At 39.6% G+C, this 22,533-nt stretch overlaps 1 protein-coding gene across 2 annotated transcripts in view; it reads right to left on the bottom strand.

Moving 5' to 3' along the window:
- ccdc9 (coiled-coil domain containing 9) overlaps positions 1-22,533 on the bottom strand; it is a 56,400-nt gene that overhangs the window by 33,467 nt on the left and 400 nt on the right. The window contains exons 2-7 of one of the 2 annotated variants that reach the window (XM_020938674.2): positions 22,068-22,097; positions 20,521-20,625; positions 17,017-17,187; positions 5,525-5,839; positions 5,363-5,446; positions 4,773-4,937 (exon numbers count right to left, since the gene is read on the bottom strand). In XM_020938674.2, the coding sequence (XP_020794333.2) occupies positions 4,773-4,937; positions 5,363-5,446; positions 5,525-5,839; positions 17,017-17,187; positions 20,521-20,625; positions 22,068-22,070 (843 nt within the window). In that variant the 5' untranslated portion in view covers positions 22,071-22,097. The remainder of the gene's footprint in view (positions 1-4,772; positions 4,938-5,362; positions 5,447-5,524; positions 5,840-17,016; positions 17,188-20,520; positions 20,626-22,067; positions 22,098-22,533) is intronic. The other variant, XM_055166884.1, reaches the window with a different exon arrangement.

The raw sequence follows: 22,533 nt of genomic DNA, 5'->3' as shown, positions 1-22,533 counted from the left end.
AGAGTGAATGAATAATGCTGTATTAATGAATGCTGAATGAATAGTGCTGAATAATGCCCTGTAAAGCGTCTTTGGGGACAGAAAATATCTGTGAAAGCGCTATATAAATAAAGACTTACTTCAGGGACCTGACAGCAATCAAATATTGACCACAATCCAGATGTTTGAGTGGGCTTCAAAAAACATAAAGAATGTAAAGTTTTTCTTGACAAGCTCTAAATACATTACAAATCATGAACTTACTTCCAAACTAGAAGAGCTACAGCAAGGCAAAGACTGTGAATGGTACTAGATCACACCACAGTTTCATTCCCGTGTCAAATGGTAAATTAGAAACAAGGAGAATATCTCAAGATCTCATATGTACTGAAGTGTCAGTTTCTGAAATCCAAAATGAGATTGTGTCAGATAGCTCTCTGTACCAGCAGGTCAATACAGTGTTTGTATTTATGACAACAGGTGGTTCATTGGGACTATTTCAGATTTATTTTTAGATGTACATGGTGATGTCTATGTGAGATTCATGAAACGAGGCAACAGAACTCTCATCTGGCCTCCTGAACATCGGCAGAACCATGTTGGGTCCAGTTTCAGCACATAATCTGTTGTATTAAGGTTCCAGAAATTCAGAGAAGAGCACGAGATTATCGCCTTGACACTGCAGATTATGACAGGATCCAAATGTTACTTCTGAAGTTCATTAGTAGTTAGGAACACTTAGTGTGCAACATCCCAACACAGATCTACATGGAGGCGGCAAAGGGACCAGAATGGGCAGATTTTTCCAGTATGTTGGTATTTTCCGCTGAGGTTGTTTTTCACACTGAAGTTTTTAAACGTAATTTCTAGCATCTGAACAAATAACAGACCAGATTATTGTATTTTGGTAACTTTTGTGTCAGTATCAATTTTTTTCTTGTTAATGTTACTGCCTTCTTGTAATGTTTTTGTGCAAAAATAATATACATATGGTGGTACTGAACACCATGGTTATAGAATCAGAGATTCAGGCAATGGATATTCCAAATGTAATTTATATTATAGTTAGGGGTGTCAAATTATCGCGTTAATTGCGATTAATTAATTACAGTCATATTTAGCGCGTTATGTTTTTTAATCGCGTTAATCTCATTTTTTATCTCTAACTTTAGTGTTTCTGTATGCGAGTTGCTTTATTATAAAACCTGTTTTATACACACACACACAAAACACATTTATACATTTTTTTATTTCGGTAATTCCACTCATTGCCGGAAACCCACACAAAACGTGCGCAATAAGAGCGACGTAAATGTCATGTTAACGTTGGCAGCGTCAGTCGCACAATGGACGAGGTCGAAGAGCCAGTAGAACAGAGGCAGCAGTGCACAGGTAAAAACACATTCGTGTCTTGGAAATTATTCTCCCGACGTGAAATATAAAAGAAAATAAATATAAAATCGCCTACAACTTAAATGTCACTGGTGAAAACAACCTGCATAGACTCATGATGTCTGCACTACTGTCCTATAGTGACCTGCCACATGAGGGGACATGCACACAAACACACACAAACACAACACAAACACACACAAACACAAACACAAACACACAACAAACACAAACACAAACACACACAAACACAAACACACACACACACACACAAACACACACCTTCATCATCGTCATTAACCTGAGAACGCGCGGACCACGTTTCCTTCCATAGTTACTGCGCGGACATCGACGTGCTCCCGTGAGCCGCGTGTGGATCGTGTTTTCTCCGCGCTTCCTCCTGTGAGCCTCTAAACCAGGACTAAACCAGAACTAAAACCAGAACTAAAACCAGGTCTAAACCAGGTCTAAACCATGACTAAACCAGGACTAAACCAGCACTAAACCAGAACTAACACCAGGACTAAAACCAGGATTAATCCATTCCAGGACTAAACTAGGACTAAAGTAGGACTAAAGCAGGTCTAAACCAGGACTAAAACAAGGACTAAAACCAGTGATCTCATATATAAAGCATTTCTCTATCAATAATATTTTTAATATGGTTAAGGAAAGACTGGACTTTTTATTGTCTTTAGACAAAAGTTATTATGTTCAGATTTCCTCGTCTTTGCTACTTTACAGCAAACAGTTTCTTATTCATGGAGACTTGGACTCAACAACCAATTTGGAGAGATTTGTTAAACAATAAATGACTTTATAAAGTCACTTTTTTGTTCTATATCAGTCTTTTGATCTGCCACAATAATGTAATAATGAATTTAAATGAAATACCTCAAATTGAAGGCTTTTCTCAGCTATTTTTAGGTGAGATTAAAATGAGATTAATTAGATTAATTAATTACCGATCATAATTAATTAATCTCTCAATTTTTTTAATCGCATGACAGCACTAATTATAGTATTTATCAATGCTATCTTAACTTTTGTTGCTTTACTTATACACCATGAAAAGCTGTTTCTTTGTGAGATAACAAATTATCTTTCTCAAATAAAAATAAAATAAAAAATGCAAACAAACCTTTTTTCATAATTTTGGACAGAGTTAATAGTTGAATTTTCTCAAAGGATTAATGACACTTTTCCAAACAATGTACCACAAATAATCTCCAATTGTCTTCCCTTATAACAAGCAAATAGTGTTTAAGTCTATTAGAGGTAAATTAACCTTTCTGTAGGTGGAAAAGTCCCTAAGTTCCACCAAACTAATCTACTACTACTACTTTAAACTAATCAGAATATGCCAAAGTTTCTCTGGTTAAAATGTTTATCAATGTCTAACTGTGCCCACGTGGGGAACTGAGGGTCCAAAGAAGGGTCCAAAAAGGTCAAATCTGGTCTGTGACCATATTTGGGACTCTACACCATCCACATGAAAGCTCAGAAAAGTGTGAGATTGTTGCCAGAAATGGTCATTCTCAAATATTCAGGTTCAGCAGTTAGTTTGTAAATATCTGCTTTGAGTAAATAGATGTTGGACCTCAAAAAAAAAAATAAAAAAATTGAGTGGCAACCAAATGTGAGATTTTGGGGGCCCACAGCGCCCCCCCTTAATAAAGATACACAATATTTGACAACAGATTCAGAATCTATGACCAATAATCTACAATAATTCAATAATTAATTTTTACCTTCCTAGCTCAATTTTTTATGAAGCTATGGTCTCTCAAACACGCTTATAAATTAAGGTTTCTGAAAAAGTGAGCATGGCCCCAAAATTTTAACGGACCATAACTCAGGAGCGACTCAAGGGATTGTGCTAAAATTTGAGATCCTTTCATTTGGTAATTTTAGAAAAATTAAAATAAAAATTCAGCCAAATCTGAGATGGCTCATATGGGAGATTCCTTGAAAATGGCTAATTTCATATGGACTGACCCAGCTGTCCCAAAAATCGAAAGATTGATAGATCACTCTACTTTGGTCAATCTCAATGTCAAAATGTGCATTTTAATTAACAGGTCAATAGCCAATCATGAGGCAGTAAGAGCGCATGGTGCTGACGAGGATTTTAGCTCTTTAGGAAAAAGCACCTCAGCCACAGAGCGTCTCTTATGTCTCCTCACGTGTTCACAAGTTTTGACTTAAATCTGCACAATTTGACTAAAAGTCCAGTGCCGCCCTCCCTCTGTTTCTGATTCAGCCGCAGCTCCTCACCTTTTCTCCTCTCTTTCTCTCTGGTGCTTCTCATAATTATAATCCAAGTTACAGAAAGTAAACAACTATTTTCTCACAGTTTGAGTGAAACTAAAGACCTCATTTAGCACACGGACATCACGCATGTTCATGTCGCTAACTGTAATGTGAGCAAGCTTTTGGGTTTAATATATTGTACAAACAAATTCCGACCTTCAAATATGAACTTCTCTGGAATTATTGGACCCATCAACATGAAATAAAAGATGGAAGAAGATTGAATTGAAAATCGATCAATATGGGGGAAAAAAAATCATGAGTCATTTTTCCCCATATCGGCCAGCCCTGCCAAGCACCTGAATTTCCCCTGATCTTAAATGGACTTTATTTGATGCACGCTTAGAAAGAGCATTTAGTGTCTGTCTGTCTGTCTGTCTGTCCATCTCTCTCTCTCTTTCTAGTAATTTCAGTCATTGTAGGTCTGATCTGAGGACTGTGTGCAAAGCAGGGATCAAAAACAAAATGGGCCAAAAGAAATGCTATGCCTTCAAACGCAAGCCAGAACAGTCTATTGGAGCGAGGACACCAGAGACAATAAGACGAGGATGTAAGGAAGTTCGGACCCGCTGGCCAGTGAATACCCCGTGTGTGTCCGCCACTAATGGAAGAGCAATTCACGAGAAACGCAGAAAAAAGTGGAATGTGTATGTGTGTGTGGTCACAAGTGCATGCACGTGCACTGAGGACCCACTTGAAAAAACATAAAATCAGCACCTATGCCTGGTGCTATGTTCTCATTTAAATTAGAAATTTTGAGTTCTTTTCTTGTCTTCTCTTAAACAGAAAATACTCTGTTCCACCTTGTGATGTCATGTGGTAATATGGGATGTACTCCACTGTGTTCCACTCCATATACCTTCTCTAGAATCATTTGGATGACGTCTGCCCTGGAACAGCCAATTTCTACTGAATGAAAAGTAAAAGAGTATTTTGAAATTTGAAGACAGAGATACTCTAATAATGCAGGGTTACAGGGTTCTAAGATATAAATAAAAGCTTACATTAATCAGTTCTGCGTACTATACAACAGGACCTTATACCATTACCATTTCCTCAAAAGGGTTCTATAAGCGAAATCCACTCACAGTCCACTCCTTCTCCATTTCTGCTCCCGTCTTCACGTTGTCGAAGTCCAGGCCTCCCCAGTTGCGCACATGTCTCCGGCTGCCCTCCTTGCGATCAGTGTCGGGGACGGGTCCAGTGCGCCGTGGGTCATCCAGGAAGTGTCTGCTGGGCTTGTCCCCGTCCTGCTACACAGAGAGAATAAACAACAGCTTCTGTGAATATGGAATCCTATTGGAACTTTGCTGTGACATCATGCTGAAAATAGTCTGAAAACTCAAGAAAAACACAAACTGGATTTCACTTTTTTGTAGATTTTCAACAAAAAGGTGAGTCTCTGTCTCTGTCTGTCTCTGTCTGTCTCTGTCTGTCTCTGTCTGTCTCTGTCTGTCTCTGTCTGTCTCTGTCTGTCTCGAGTGACAATGACAGAATGGCATTGAAAAAAAAAGAGGCAGAATCAATTTGTGGTGCTAGATTTTCATTCTGTGGCGCTGTGCCACAGATTGGTCTGGGAAACACTGCACCTCATCAAGCTAAACCAGTTCTTTCTAATCAGATGGTGTTAAAACAAAACTCAGATTACAGTTGAATGAAATTTATTAAAATTACATACCCGCTGTCCTCGTTCATATTCTGCTATCTTCTCCATTTCCTGGTTCATTTTCTCGATGTTCTGTCTCCTCTTCTCTTCCCACTCCTGGACAAAACACATGTGGGAGGCATCAGGGGCTTGTGTTGAGGTTAGTAGGTTAAATGTCTGTGTGGTGGGACATACCTTGGACCTACGGTCACTCCCCACTGCTGTGTCTCCACCTCTGCCCCTCCTGCTCCCCCGGCCCCCCCTACGACCCGATGTCTCACCAGGCACCTCCTCCCGGGGGCCCCTGTCCTCCCGGGGGCCCCTGTCCTCCCGGGGGCCCCTGTCCTCCCGGGGGCCCCTGTCCTCCCGCCCCTCTCCTCTGGGGTTTCGACCCACGCGACCTGACATTCTCTTGGAGGGGCTCTGCACTTTGTGTCCCTCTGTGTCCTCATGGGGCTTCTGCGGGCCCCTGGATGCCCCCGCTTTAGTGTCATTCACCACTCTCTTCTCCTGCACACATCAGCATCCTCCATTAAACACAGCATATACAAGTGGAACTAAGCCAATGAGCTGCTTAGACAGTAATGATGCGCTAATGTGTTATCATCAGTCATTTAGTCAGTTACAAGACATTTTTCAGATATTTACAAATGAGAAATTTTCTCAACTCAGTTTCACAATATAAACAGGGTGTAGGGGCACATTGTTCAGAAAAAAATCATATATTTACAATCAAGTGGTCATTTTAAATGGCTTACGTACTCAAAACAGAAAGAGATCTTGGGAGCATGATCTTGGTATTAATACATGAACAATAAGAATATAATTAAAGCCGCTCACTGCGATGATGGCCCTTGCCATCGCCATTTCGTGCGTGCCCGTTCGTGCTACGGGCAAACCGTAAGGACTATCCCAAAAAAATATAAAACTTTTGTGAACTTATGTCTATAGATGTGACATGTCAAATCTGAGCTCATTTGGACCAAACACCAGGGACTTAATCTTTTTGCACACATGCAAGTCAAAACGGTGGCAAATTTTTGATCGAATATGGCCGACTTGCTGTTCGTCATAGGAGCATGCTCCAATTTTACTTGTCCCCACTCCCATAGGGGTCCAATTCTAGGCGGCGCTGTTGAGTCGAGTCGCTTTGGGAATTGTTGCAATGCCCATTTTATCAAATTTTTTGCTGGGCTGGTTGATCCCATACCTAGTTAAGAGACTTTTTGTCTACATTCAGGGGGTCAAAAATGCGATTATATATGGGGAAAAAGAATAATAAGTAAGAAACTGAGGAAGAACAATACCCCTCGCCATTAACTTCGTTAGTGGCGAGGGCCAATTAAAGACGCTCACGGCGATGATGGCCTTCGCCCCGATGCGCACTCCCACTTCAACGCAACCTTCAATGACTCACTACCACCTCAGCACGCCACTCTCTCTTCCTGACAAAGACTGAGAGTACAGACCAACAGCTCGTCCAGCTTCGTTACTGGCTCGGGCCAATAATGCTCCACTCCAAAAAAAAAAAAAAAAAAAAAACTGTTCAGCTTTAAGTAAACAATGTAAACATCATGTGGGTACCTATCAGGGATGGAACAATATTGATATCATATCGAATATCATTTGATACTGGTGTCACGATTCATTTTGGCCGTTTATTTTGGTCCAAAAGGAAAACAGTTATTGCAAAGTCCTCCTCAGATGCAGCAAGAAAACAGCTCCATAGGGACTTACAGTTGAAATATTCCAACAGAGGTGGATTTTATCTTTCCGTCACTTTTTATTTTACGTTGATAGACTTAGGTACTTGCATCATGGGGCCCTGGAGCTGTTTTATTGTACTCATAACTCTTCCCCACACTCCTCTTTGCTGCCTGTAGTGAGGAAAAGATTGCAGACTTTACCCACACTGGCAGTGCTTTTAAATGCCACAGTGATCACAGATTGGTTCAAATGCCATCACCATAAGTGTACTTGTACTGTCCCACTGCAGCCCCCAGCAGCGAAGTACAGCCCCACCTGGACACACCCCCTCCATAATAATAGCACTAGTGCTAAGATTGGGAGCAAGGTCAGGCCCATTGACTTTTATATACTTCAGGATCACTTTTGGCTTTACATCAGCTTTAATCAAATGTGCTCGAATATGCACCCACAACGCGAGTTGCGATATACCCAATCTTTTTCTCAGACTCTGTCTCATAAGTTTTACTGAGAAAATGGTCTGTAGAGACATTTCTGTGTAATATAACATAGGTTTAGTGTTCAGAAAAAAGAGTGGAGTGCAGTGCGTGTAAAAAGAGCAGGGCAGTGTGGGAGGAGCTACTGTTTGCCTCTGCTTCTGCTGGAGATGAGGCAGAGCAGCACTGATACAGGAGCCTGTGAGAATGCAGTGAGAGGAGAGACAGACTCTAGAGGAAAAGAAAAGAAATCATCAAATCATCATCAAAAAACGAAAAGTCTGACAATAACTCCCCTAGCAGTCTATATTTATAAAATAGCCTGAGAAAGCTCTGTTCTTATTTTCACTGAATAAAAATGCTGTAAATCATTGAACCAAATTAACAAAATACTTCACATATAAACTGCAGCTGTACAGTAGCTAAATAAGGACATTTGAGATGCTATGGGCTTTTTATACCATATGGGGCAGAAAATGTTTCAAAAGATCTTCCAGAGGAAATACTATGAGAGAGTTAACAATTTCATCACCACCTGAAACCAGAGCCTTTCCTGTTGCGCTCACGTGATTTCCTTGGGACACTGCTGTGATGCTGCAGGACACAAACCAGGGATACTTTGGACTCTTCCTCTTCTCAAACTGCCCTGACACAGATCTGCTGACCCTACCTGACGAGTCCTAGTGTTAAACTTCACTCAGACCTTTAACTGAAGTGCAGTGTAAATGTTGCTGTAGCAAAACTTGAATTTCCCTAGTGATTAATAAAGGCTCTCTGTCTCTCTCTCTCTGGATCATGGAGCAAGGAGACTACCTGGCGCAGCGTGTAGGTGCTGAATGTCTCCGTCCGGGTGAGGAACTTTGTCCTTGCACCCATAGGCCGTGACTGCTTCACTGTGATGCTGGAGCATTGTTTATATAGTTCCAATGTGTAGCTATAAAATCGTAATCATAAAGTGTGCTTGCCATGCTCAAAGAGCACGGCGCTTAGAAGAGGTTGAAAAAAACGTGGCTGGAGCAGAAAAGTGGGACTTGGCCGTGAAGGACACATTGCTTGAACTCTTAAACAACCAGAGGGATTTACAGGCTAAGTTGTCTGACCTGGAAGGGCGCTCCCGGCGCAATAACATCCGAATTTACGGCGTCCCAGAGAACACCGAGGGTACATCGGTGCAACGGTTCATTGAGAGCTTTATAATGACTGAACTGGGGGAAAGCCTGGGTGTCCAACGGGGCACCGAGCTTGGTATCGAGCGGGCCCACCGAGCGTTGGGTCCACAACCACCACCCGGTGCACCCCCGCGCTCCATCGTTATCCGTTTCCTGAGGTTTACAATAAAAGAGAAAGTTCTTCAATCGGCCTGGAAAAAGCAGATGTATGTTCAAAACAGACGCGTCTTCTTTGACCACGATTACGCGGCAGATGTGCAGCAGAAGAGAAAAGAATATGGCCCGATAAAAAAGGTGCTGAGAGAAAATCAGATTCGCTTTCAGACACCATTGACGAAGATGCGGATCCATTTTAGCACTGGGGCTGTTACTTGCAATGACCCGGGTGCCGCTGCGGAGGAGTTGGAGAAGCGGGGCTTCTCGGTTGGTCCGATTCGAGTGAAAAAGCCCGGAGAACACACCGCGGACATCCTGACCAAGCTTATGCCGTGGCGCACGGCGGGCTCCCGCCGCGCTGGTCCTGAGTACCAGGAGAGCATCAGAGAACGGCTGCGGGGATTTCAGAGGACCGACCGGGACGACACAAGTCATGAAGATTGAATTACTTCTCAAGACGCCACGGATTTGGACACGTAATGATTATTACATCGTTAGTATGTACGTAAGTAAGACTATTTGAGCTTATACCGACGGGGAGCCTCCTCCGTAACCAACGTGACTAATCAGAACATACAAGAGGTAACCCATTACTTGGTATTCTTGGATCTTATAGATTAGTTTTAGATATTTTTTGTCCCGTGACATTGAGGGTTATAAATAATGGCTGTTTCAGTGTGTTTATAAAGAGCCACCCACTTGCTAGGGTAATACACCCAGTCTATTCTACATAGAATAAATTGACGAGGGGCCCCACTTGTTGGCTGTTTCCCCTCACTGTTTTATTTAGAGGAGTTAGGTTTTCCTCTTTGTTGGAAGTACTGTTTTTTCTTCTTTTCTTTTTTTAATGATGCTTATTGTTTTTTCTTGTTCTGAGTTGTCATTTTTTATTCCTCATTTTTTTTGTTTGTTCAAGGGCGCAAGATTACATGTAAAAGATGACATAGTAAACATATTAGAAAAATGTTCCAATATTATAAGTTTATTTCATTAAATGTAAACGGTTTAAACAGTCCCATAAAGTGTAGTAAAATGATAGCAAAATTAAAAAGGGAGAAAATTAATATTGCTTTCTGGCAAGAAACGCACCTGTCTCATACTGAGCATGAAAAGATTAAAAGATTGGGTTTTCGTAATACATTTTTCTCTTCACATAAATCAGGAAACAAAAGAGGAGTTGCTATATTGATCTCAAATAAGATTAAATTTGAATTAATATCTGAAACTGCAGATAAAGAAGGTAGATATATTTTTGTCAAAGGGAAAACAGAGGGTAAACCAGTAACTTTATTCAATGTATATGCCCCACCCGGAAGCCCATTGTCTTTCTTCAAAAAGGTTTTTGATTTAATAGCCTTTGATAAATATGGTATTTTGATATGTGCAGGGGACTTAAATTTAGTGATGAACCCCAAGTTAGACACAACAAATTGCACGAGGAAGAAGACTTCTGTTGAGTCCTGGGTAAATAAAACAATTCATCTTTTAGGTTTAACAGATGTTTGGCAAGACATACATAGACAGGAAAAAGATTTCACATTTTATTCTGCTCGCCATAACATGTACTCAAGAATTGATTATTATTTAATGTTTAATAGTGAGCTCCATAGAGTTAAATATTGTGGGATTGGACAGAGGGACCTATCGGACCATGCAGGTATCTATTTAAACTTACATTTAGATTGTAGTATAAAGAAAACAAACTGGAGATTGAATATTGGCATGTTTAACAACGAAACATATAAAAAAGCAATAGTAGAAGAATATAAGGAATTTCTATCCCTTAATAATAATGGGGAAGTCAGTTCATCTATTCTATGGGACACTGCTAAAGCCTATCTTAGAGGAAAACTTATAGTCAAAGCAGCATTCTTGAAAAAATTAAAGCATAAACGACTACATGATTTAGAAAGAAGACTGAAGGTTCTGGAAAATTTGCACAGTCAAAATAAGGATCCTTCTTTGTTGACCTTGATGCGACCTATTAAGCAAGAAATAGACCAAATTTATAGTGAAGAAATTGAAAAGAATATAAGATATATGAAGCAGAGGTATTACGAGGCTGGGCCAAAAGCTGCAAAATTATTAGCTTGGAGACTGCGCAAACAACAAGAAGAGAGGACAATTTATAAAATCAGAGACCCAAATACAAACAAACTATTTACTAAACCCAATAAAATTAATAAATCATTCGAAAAATATTATACTAAACTGTATACACACATTGGTGAAACTGATAGTGATAAAATTGGTAAATTCTTAAATTCGTTAGACCTCCCCTGCCTAGGTAAAAGTCATAATAAATTCCTTATTGCTGAAATTTCTGAGGGGGAAATCAATAAGGCTATTTCAGCTTTAAAGACGGGTAAATCACCTGGCACAGATGGATACCCGGCTGAATGGTATAAGATGATGAGAGAACCTCTGCTTCCATTGCTTAAAGAATGTTTCAATAATATTATGAAAGGTGGTGCTCCCCCCCCCTCATGGAGAGAAGCCTTTATATCTGTTATTCACAAAGAGGGCAAAAACAAAATGGATTGTAAATCTTATAGGCCTATCAGTGTTCTTAACATAGATTACAAACTTTTCGCATCAATTTTGGCCAGGAGAATGGAAGAGGCCATGTCATTCCTCATAGATGTAGACCAAACAGGTTTTGTTAAGGATCGCCAAACACACGACAATATACGCCGACCTATTCACATTATTGACCATATAACAAAGACAAATTCCTGTGCAGTCCTTCTCAGCTTAGATGCCGAGAAGGCTTTTGACACAGTTAGTTGGCAGTTTCTCTATCAAGCTATGGGCCGCTTCGGCTTCTCAGGTCAATTCATACAGTGCATAAGGGCATTATATTCATCACCGACTGCAATGATCAAAATAAACGGTGGCTTGTCTAACACGATAACACTCAAAAGAGGCTGTAGACAAGGATGCCCTCTCAGCCCATTTCTGTTTAATTTGTTCATCGAGCCATTAGCCCAGATGATTAGACAGGAAACTGAGTTAGAAGGTATAACTATAAGGGGTATAGAATACAGAATTTGTCTGTACGCGGACGACGTATTAGTAACGCTGCAAAATCCAGGTTCTAGTATACCTCAACTTATGAATGCCCTTAAAACATTTGGGTCCCTTTCTGGATATTCTCTTAATGTCAGTAAAACTCAGGCCCTCTTATTCAATTTTACTCCTAGCCCGGAATTAGTTAGAGACTATGACTTTAACTGGAAATTGTCACAGATTGAGTATCTTGGGGTAATCATACCAAAAAACCTCTCTTCACTTCTTACCATAAACTATGCAAATACCACAAAGCGAGTGAGGAGAGAGATGAACAGGTGGGCTTTGCTTCCTCTGGACATTGGTGACAGGATTAGGTCAATCAAAATGGTAATTCTACCCAAATTATTGTATTTATTCAATGCATTGCCTGTGGAGATCCCACTGGCACAATTCAGAGAATGGGATAAATGTATATCTAGGTTTGTGTGGAATTCCAAGAAACCACGTATTAAATATTCTATTCTTCAGATGCCGAGGGAAAGGGGAGGCCTGGCCCTACCTTGTCTAAGAACTTACTATATTGCAGCCCAGTTACGGTCACTAATACTTTGGTGTGATGAGTCCTATGAGGCAAAATGGAAAGGTATGGAGTTCTCGCTGTCTGATACTCCAATGCAATCAGTGCTTGGCTGTGTGGACTGTGCCAAATTAATTTTGCAGCAAGGGAATTTCTGTGTTGGTACAGGTATTAATATTTGGCTACAAGTTGTAAGGATGTATGGCCTCCAGAGACAAATCAAGTTACTGAGTTGGCCGACGTGTGATCCACACTTTCTACCAGCAGTAAACGACCCTAGATTTAAACAGTGGCTGCCCTTAGGTATTACAGTATTCAGCAGTATTATTTCCAGGGGACAAATGGATAGTTTTCAGAATCTCTCTCTTAAATTTGGACTTGGCAAACATGATTTTTTCAGATATCTTCAACTCCGTCATTATTTTGTAAAGGAAGCGCTTTGAGTGCCTTGAAGGTGGAAAAGCGCTATAGAAAAATGTGACCATTTACCATTCTGACTGGAAATCTCTCCAACTTAATTCAAATTATAAGAGATATTTATAAAGGGTCTGGTACCAAAAATATTGTAGGCAAAATTTATAAGGGTTTACATTCAAACGACAATAAGACATATCTTCATGTAAAATATCAATGGGATAAAGATTTGGCAATTGAAATCCCAGAGGAGCTCTGGTTAGAGGGATGGAAATCTCAAAACCTTACTACCAATTCACTTACTTGGAGAGACTTCTGTTGGAAGAGCCTGGTTCGCTTTTTTATCACACCGGTTACGCAAGTCAAAGATTTTAGCAACTCAATTCCCCTGCTGGAGAGAGTGTGGCTCTGTCAGGGCGGACCAGGCTCATATATTCTGGTCATGCCCAGAAATAACTAACTTCTGGAAAAAGGTGGTTTATCTAATGTTCTCAGTGTTGGGCCTCCAAGTTGATTTGTCTTTCTTCACCTTATTTCTTAGCGTACCCCCAGAAGGCTTAAGTAAATCTGATGCATATCTATTTAGAATAATTCTTGTTTCAGGGAAAAAGGCAATTACAAAATGCTGGCTGAAAAAGGAGGCACCTACAATGGGACTTCTGAGACAAATTATCGGACAAATCAGAGCAATGGAAACCATGACATTTGGTCTCCGCCTACAACGACACAAGGGAGAAAAACATTGGGAAAAATGGGACTGTTACATACAATCCATGAACGATTAATCGTGATATGGGAGCTGTTGATTGTACATGTAATCTTGCTTGATTGTTATAGTTTCTTCATTATTCTTTGTATGCCCTAAAACCTTCTTAAAAATAAAGTTACAAAAAAAAAAAAAAGACTAATATAGATTAAAAAAAGTGACTTTATAAAGTCATTTATTGTTTAACAAATCTCTCCAATTTGGCTGTTGAGCCCAAGTCTCCATGAATAAGAAACTGTTTGCTGTAAAGTAGCAAATACGAGGAAATCTGAACATAATAACTTTTGTCTACTTAAAGACAATAAAAAGTCCAGTCTTTCCTTAACCATATTAAAAATATTATTGATAGAGAAATGCTTTTATATATGAGATCACTGGTTTTAGTCCTGGTTTAGACCTGGTTTAGACCTACTTTAGTCCTAGTTTAGTCCTGGAATGGATTAATCCTGTTTTAGTCCTGGTGTTAGTCCTGGTGTTAGTCCTGGTTTAGACCTGGTTTTAGTTCTGGTTTTAGTTCTGGTTTAGTCCTGGTTTAGTCCTAGTTTAGTCCTGGTTTAGACCTGGTTTTAGTTCTGGTTTTAGTCCTGGTTTAGTCCTGGTTTAGTCCTGGTTTAGACCTGGTTTAGACCTGGTTTTAGTTCTGGTTTTAGTTCTGGTTTAGTCCTAGTTTAGTCCTGGTTTAGACCTGGTTTAGACCTGGTTTAGACCTGGTTTTTGTTCTGGTTTTAGTTCTAGTTTTAGTTCTGGTTTTAGTTCTGCTTTAGTCCTAGTTTAGTCCTGGAATGGATTAATCCTGTTTTAGTCCTGGTGTTAGTTCTGGTTTAGTCCTGGTTTAGTCCTGGTTTAGACCTGGTTTAGACCTGGTTTTTGTTCTGGTTTTAGTTCTAGGTTTTAGTTCTAGTTTTAGTTCTGGTTTTAGTTCTGGTTTTAGTTCTGGTTTAGTCCTTGTTTAGACCTGGTTTAGTCCTGGACTGGATTAGTCCTGGTTTAAGTCTTGGTGTTAGTTCTGGTTTAGAGGCGCACAGGAGGAAGCGCAGTTTACGCAGCGTACGCAGCGTACGCGAGAAAACATGGTCCACACGCGGCGCACGGGAGCACGTCGGTGTCCGCGCAGTAACTACGGAAGGAAACGTGGTCCGCGCGTTCTGAGGTTAATGACGATGATGAAGGTGTGTGTTTGTTTGTGTGTGTTTGTGTGTGTTTGTGTGTGTGTGCACTGCTGCCTCTGTTCTACTGGCTCTTCGACCTCGTCCATTGTGCGATTGATGCCGCCAACGTGAACATGACGTTTAGATCGCTGTTACTGCGCGCGTTTTGTGTGGGTTTCCGGCAATGAGTGGAATTACCGAAATAAAAAAAATGTATAAATGTGTTTTTTTTGTGTGTTGTGTGTTGTTGTTGGGACAACAACACATAAAAACAGGTTTTATCGTAAAGCAACTCACATACAGAAACAGTAAAGTTAGAGATTAAAAATGAGATTAACGCGATTAAAAAACATAACGCGCTAAATATGACTGTAATTAATTAATCGCAATTAACGCGCTAATTTGACACCCCTATATATATATATATATACACACACACACACACACATATATGTGTGTATATACATACACACACACACACACATATATAATATATATACATATATATATACATACATGCACACACACACACGCACACCCACAATATGCTGGCAATGTGAGATCCATCCCATTAAACTACATGGTATGTGTTGTCTAATTCTGATTTGAATTTCACTACTGCACTATTAAAATATTAGCCTGGCATCCAGAACACACACTTCTTCAATACTTTGCCAAGACGTGAGTCTAGCCACCTGTGAAGCTCCCAGAGTTCATATGGCCATGATTAACAGGTGGATTGGTCAAAAACACTCATGGTCTGTCCATATCAAAACAAAAAAGGGGAAAAAAGGAAAAAAGACAACATGCAACATGATGGAAGGAGTTTAGTGAGTTAATCTGACAATAAACAGCATTTCATCAGAGCTGAGGTATCTGTGGCCTCACATTTACTGCAGGAATATGGACTATATGTTCAAATCAGACAGTGTCACCTTTCACTGCACGGATTAACTGAGCCTTTTTACAACTAAAGAAATAAATAGTAGAGTCATTAACTAGTGTGGACATTCTGTTCACAAAATATGTGCAGGAAGATTATCTAATGACACAACCCTCAATGTAGCATTTATGGAGTTTAGTCTAGGACGTCTAGTCTCACTTGAATCGGAGGCCTTGCAGAGTAGCTGCAGGACTCCATTGTTTTTGTATGCAATCTTATTATATATTTCTGTCTGGAGAGTCTATGGCAGCCCACAGAATGCCTTGGTAAAAAGTTGTGAAATTTTGCACACTGGTTCAGGACAGGCTCATGGTCCCTCACAGTCAATTTGGGGTCAATAGGTCAAGAGCTCTAGCACCACCAACAGGTCAGAGTTGGACATGCATTCACGCTTATAACTACTGACCCATTTGTCCAAACACAAACAAGGTGTGCTTGGAATTCTTGGACCAAGACGAGTTGAATGCACCCCATGACATCTTATTGGATTTTCCACCATTTTGGAGTTTATCCAAAAACCTTCAAAATGAATCTCCTCTCACAAATTTTGTCCAATTTTCTTGAAACTTGGCACACACAATCTTCAGACCAATTGTCACAAAAAACTTTGAATGGATTTTTCATTTAACCCTTTGTTTTCTGGCAAATGGCCATTAAACTTGAGCCATTAAACTTGAGAAAGTGAGCTCCCTGCGTAGAGACGCTTTGACGTATTGACACCAAACTTGATACCTGGACTCAGGACCCCTCACTCTAGACCCTCAGAAAAATTCCTGACCTTCAACCTCTAGGGGACGCTATAATTAGCAAAAAGGTGTTTTAAGTGATATCTCTTGATCTATTTGGATTTCCAAAAAAATTCCTGTGCCTGCTGATTCTATTTGACTCGGTGATAAGTGTCGTAAAATGTTTATCACGTGACCATCTGCATTTGGCGGCCATGTTGAATTTTTTGGGTATCCCTTAGAACACCTTGGAATAAAGCTATGAAATTTAGCGCGTTGATTCAGGCCAGGCCAATGATCAATTTCAGTCATTTTTGGGTTTCTACCTCAAGAGCTATAGCACCACCAGCTGGTTAATTTTGGACATGCATTCATATTGACACCAAACTGCATAGAAACTTGTTTTAAGGGATATCTATTGATCTGCTTGGATTAAAAATGAAATTTCATTGTGCGTGTGTTACCATTCATGCTCTTGCCTATTCTGTAACTACGCTGCAAGGCCTCCGCATTGCTGCTTTCAGCTATATTTCACATTAATTCTTCTTAATGATTTCGTTCCATCTGGCTGGAACTCAGGTCTGAGGAACTGACCTGTGGTGAAGACAGGTCCACAGTGACCGTGAAGTTCTCCTTCTCCTGCCTCCTCTTCTCCTGTTCCTCTTGCCTCCTCTTTTCCAGCTCAGGGTCATGGGGGCGGGGCTTACGTGGGGTTGTCACAGCAATGCCCTCCTGCTCAGCTTTTTTCTTATCTTCTTCTATTTCCTGTCCAGTGTGGGCAAAGAGCAGACATGGTTTACATCATTCTGGAGGTCAAAGATTCAAACTAAGAATTCACAAAATATTTACTTTTATTATGGTTGAAAGATTTATTGCAATCAAACTGAAATTTGAAAGTCACCATTAATTAACATAATTTCTTCTGCAAACAAAAAATATTCTCATTTATTAAAAAACTGCCAACCCTTCAGTTCAGACCTCTACATGTTCTAAAATGTGATTCTTGCCTTAGTTTTTCAGTGAGTTTTCAGTCTTTTTGCAAACGTTAAATGCTCCTGGGTGTCTTTTAATAGGGGGTATTAACTGCTAACCCTAACATATTAAGATCACTACGTTACTGTGTATATAGTTTTGTATCATGCATTTGTTTATTTAGGGAGAATTGTTGTGTCGGAGCATGGGTGACATAGGTTTGTGGGCAGACCCTTTTATAGAATCTTCCAGCAAACTGTACAGAGGGTTTGAATAGGGCCAGGAGAGATCAGTAGATTACCATACTCAAACATGCATGGATGACATCTAAAACCTCTTCAGACATGTTTATCTGATGAGGGAGCAATTTTATAACATGGTAGAAAGCCAAAAAAAAAAGAGAAGCAAATTAAGCTATTTAAACATGGATCACAAATCAAATTATAATAACAAGGATTCTGAGAAAAATTGCAATTACCGTACCTATTTCCCAAGTTTGTGCAGCCCTCACCTTCATTTACATATGCAGACATGGACAAAATTATTGGTGTCCCTCTGGTAATGTGAGAAAAATCAACAACAGTCAGTGAAATAACTTGAAATTAAGAAAAGCAATAATAAATAAAAAAAAATCCTGAAAAATAACCAATGAAAATCAAACACTGTTTTTGAATTGTTGTTCAACAGAATTATTAAAACTAATGAAACTGGCCTGGACAAAAATGATGTTCCCCTAGAAAAGATTGTAAATATTTGGACAACAGGGCCATGTTAAACTTTGGTGTGTCTCTAATCTGCATCACAGGTTCTTCAAACTTGTCCTCAGTCAGTCTGTCTGTTTAAAGGGGGACATGTGTCATTGTGCTGTTTGGAGACATGATGGACACAACACTGAACATGGACCAGAGAAAGAGAAGAAGAGAACTGTGTCAGGAGACTAGAAAGAAAATAATAGACAAGCAGGTTAAAGATAAAGACAATAAGACCATCTCCAAGCAGCTTGATGTTCCTGTGATTACAGTTACACATGTTCTTCACAAGTTTAAGGTCCACAGGACTGAAGCCAACCTCCCTGGACGTGGCAAAAGAAATTGAAGAGATGGATCATACGAATGGAACCAAAGAGCCCAGAATTGTGAATTTGTCACAATGCATATTAACAAGCCACAAAGCTTCTGGGAGAATGTCCTTTGGACAGATGAGGCAAAACTGGAGTTCTTTGGCAAGACACATCAGCTCTATGTTCACAGATGCAAAAATGAAACACACCAAGAAAAGAACACTGTCCCTACTGTGAAACATGGAGGAGACTTGGTTTTGTTCTGGGGCTGTTTTGCTGCATCTGGCACAGGGTGTCTTGAATCTGTGCAGGGTACAACGAAATCTCAAAACTATCAAGGTATTTTGGACCGAAATGTGTTGCCTAGTGTCAGAAAGCTTGGTCTCAGTTGTAGATCATGGTTCTTCCAACAGGATAATAACCTAAAACACACAACTAAAAACACACAAGAATGACTAAGAACAAAACATTGGACTGTTCTGGAGTGTTCTTCTGTGAGTCCAGATCTCAATTCTACTGAACATCTGTGAAAGGAGCTGAAACATGCTGTCTGGAGAAGGAACCCTTAAAACCTGAGACAACTAGAGCAGTTTGCTCATGAGAAATGGGTCAAAATACCTGTTGACCAGAGCAGAAGTCTCATTGACAGTTACAGAAATCATTTGTTTGCAAAGTTTGCATCAAAAAGTTGTGCAACAAAATATTACGTTAGGGGAACCATTATTTTTGTCCAGGCCAGTTTCATTTCATTTTTTTTTTCTAATAATTCTGTTTAACCACAGGTGAAAAGCAATGTTTGAGTTTTGTTGGACAATTTTCAGTATTTTTTAAATTTATTATTGCTTTTATTAGTTTCAAGTTATTTCAGTGACGATTGTTGATTTTTCTTTCATTGCCAGAGGGGCACCAACAATTTTGTCCACATCTGTACCAATATTTGGTATTGTAATGTGTATTAGAGCTAAAAGGTCCAAGGAAGATCAAAATACACTTAATTTCATTTAGTGGTGACTGTAAACTAGCAGACTGGACAAGGTTGGTAATGCTGAATGTTGTGGTGTGAAAGAGAAGTCCTTTGGTGTTGGGTTGCAACGAAATGATGGGCACAAAAGTTTTAAAACATATAATCAGTTTTTTTCTAACTTCTAGAAAGTTACAAAAACTAAAATTTTATACTTACATATGTATTTTGGGGTTTATAAATTAAGTGAAAGCGGACAAGCAAAAAAGGCTGTTTTCACCATATAAATTGATGGATTCTGCAATAATCAATATTGCTACCAGGTCCCCTAATTTTATCCAAAGAGAAGTTGATGGTTCAATGTAAAAACTATCATTGGGTTGAGGAAATAATTGTACAATTGATAAATACATTGAGTAGACATGAAATATACCCCTAATCATAGCATCACCCCCATAATTAATGTAATTTAAAGAACAGAACATGAAATAATGCACAAAATCTTGTCTTTTCAAAAGACAGACACAAAGAGTACTGTTACTTAAATAAGAAATGTTACTCATGACAAGTAAGAGTAAAAGTAAACAGCTTGAAAAGTACTTTTTTTATCAAGTAAATGAGACTCAGGTAATTGTAACTGAGTACTACCCACCTCTGCTTTTAACGAAATTGTTTGAAATATGGTGATCCTAAGGCTTCCAGATAGATGATTCCAGTGTATTTTGTTCACATTTTAATTTAATACCGCTGTCTTTGGTCTTTTGGCATGTGATTTAAGTCTGAAGAATCCAAATAACAATTACAATTAAAAATATTACAATTGTTTTAAAAGAGGACTAGTCACAGTGTTTCCCCAGTAGTCTAAAATTCTCCCCCATAGTATAAACAACCTGGATTATAAATTGGCATCCCAAAAGTCACACATTGTTGCCCATTATCTTATCATAAACATTTCACAGTAACTACACTGGGCTTAAAGAATTTTTATTTAAATTTAAATATATGCAATAAACTCTACAAATGCCATCAAAGTGCCCCATGGGAAACACTGGTCAGGATTATTCAGGTTAATGGTTGCAGTCCTAACTCTGGTGTGACCTCTCACCTGGTATCTCCGGACCAGTGCCTGGTTCTTCTTGCGCAGCGCCTCGATCCTGCGGTCCAGCTCAGCGTCCTTCTCCTCCTTGGTCTTCAACTCCGTTGCCGCAGACTGTGCAGTCACACAACAGCACAACATGAGCATGTGGAGGACATGTTCAATATTTAACATTTGGCACCACATTTTTTTTTTTTTTGGGGGGGGGGGGGGGGGGGGGGGGGGGCTCAGTATTTATTGTGTGTACAGTTTCATTGCACTACTGGCATATTAGTGGTTATTTTTTGGCTATACTATAAGATTTGGGCCATAAAAGGTTGAATAAATAATTTCTATGGCTTTTTAAAGTGTTTGATTCTGTTATTTTTTTATTGCGGCTCATTATATAAATGTGGATTTAGGATCATTTTTGTGGTATAAATCTGCTCTTGAGTTATTATGTCAGTGGCATAACTTAGTTTTATTATAGAAAATCATATTTTTTTTGTCACAATATTAAATTTCCAATCCCAGACAAAATAAATGTGAATGGGGTGATGTGTGGTGTTCTCTAGTGTAGTTGGTGGTCTCCTCCTTCCATCTCCAACACTGGATCTCCTCAGGGTTGTGTACTGTCACCTCTCCTTTTTATTCTGTACATGGACAGCTGCAGATCCTCAGAGTAAAATCGACGCCTAATCAAATACTCAGATGACACGGTCCTGGTGTCGCTGCTTTCAGGATCTGAGAGAAATCATGGTCCTGCACTGGAGCAGTTTGTCCAGTGGTGTGAGGAAAACTACCTGGATTTGAACGTTGCCAAAACTAAGGACATGCTGATTGATTTTAGACGTGCACCTTCACACAGTGTTAGTGTCATCCACGGTGATGATGTGGAAATAGTTGATAGCTATAAATATCTGGGTACCGTGATGGACAATAAACTGAAATTTGACCTAAACACTGAAAACGTCATCAAACGAGGGCAGCAAAGAATATATTTGTTGAAAAAACTGAACGCTTTTAACGTGAACAAAATGATTCTTAACAATTTTTATTGCTCTTTTATTGAAAGTCTTCTTACTTTTTCTTTTATTTGCTGGTTTGAATCCTTGACTGTGAAGGATAGAAACAAACTTGACAATATTGTTAAAACCTGTTCTAAAATCACAGGATCAAACTGAGGGATCTGCACTCTTTGTGGGAGGAGCAAGTGTTGAGCAAAGCCAAGGGTCTCCTGGCTCAGCCGCTCCATCCTCTGGCTCCTGATTTTATCCTGATGCCTTCAGGGCGTCGGTTTTATGCTCCAGTACGGAAAACCAAAAGGTTTTCTAATTCTTTTGTGCCCAGTGCTATTAAATTATTAAATTCTAAGGGTACAGTTTTATGATAGTTTTATGATAGTTTTATGAAAGTTTTACTCTGCAATTTGTTATTTATTTTGAGTTCCACTGGTGGACGACAATTGGACTGACACACTGTGTGTTTGTTTGTGTTTGTGTTTGCTCGGAGATGCTGCAAATGAATTGCCTTATGGGATCAATAAAGTTTTCTGAATCTGAATCTGAAGCACTTACCATGGCTGTCTTCAGTGCAGGATCGTCCTCCTGCAAAAACATGAAGCTATTACTGACATTTCAGTTAATTTGAATGTTACAGACTGGACAGGGTGCCTTCTCAAGATATGTCTTTGGCATTTCATTTTATTGCCACCATAAGGAAATATGCTCTTTGCATTTGACCCATTCTTCAGTGCCCACGGAGCAACCCGTCAGGAGCAGTGGAATCATCTCCACATCTTGTGCTTCTTCAAGACTATTTTAGCTGCAGGATGTGACCTACTGTGCATGTATTGGGTTAAAAGGGAAAACCGGAGTGCAAGAAAGGAACCCACCAGGTCCAGAGGGAAGCAAGCAAACTCCGGACTGAAAGGCCAACCACGGTGCCGCTAGATATCTTAGTAATAAACCTATACTATATTATTTTAATAGATCCATGACCTACACACTGAGCTACAGATCTGTGGCGTCAGTGGCTCTGAGC

This window comes from Boleophthalmus pectinirostris, unplaced genomic scaffold, assembly GCF_026225935.1.
Source record: "Boleophthalmus pectinirostris isolate CB_2022bp ecotype Guang Dong unplaced genomic scaffold, ASM2622593v1 HiC_scaffold_9, whole genome shotgun sequence".
In the NCBI taxonomy this organism is placed as follows: Eukaryota; Metazoa; Chordata; class Actinopteri; order Gobiiformes; family Gobiidae; genus Boleophthalmus; species Boleophthalmus pectinirostris.
This window is presented reverse-complemented; position numbering and strand designations above follow the sequence as displayed.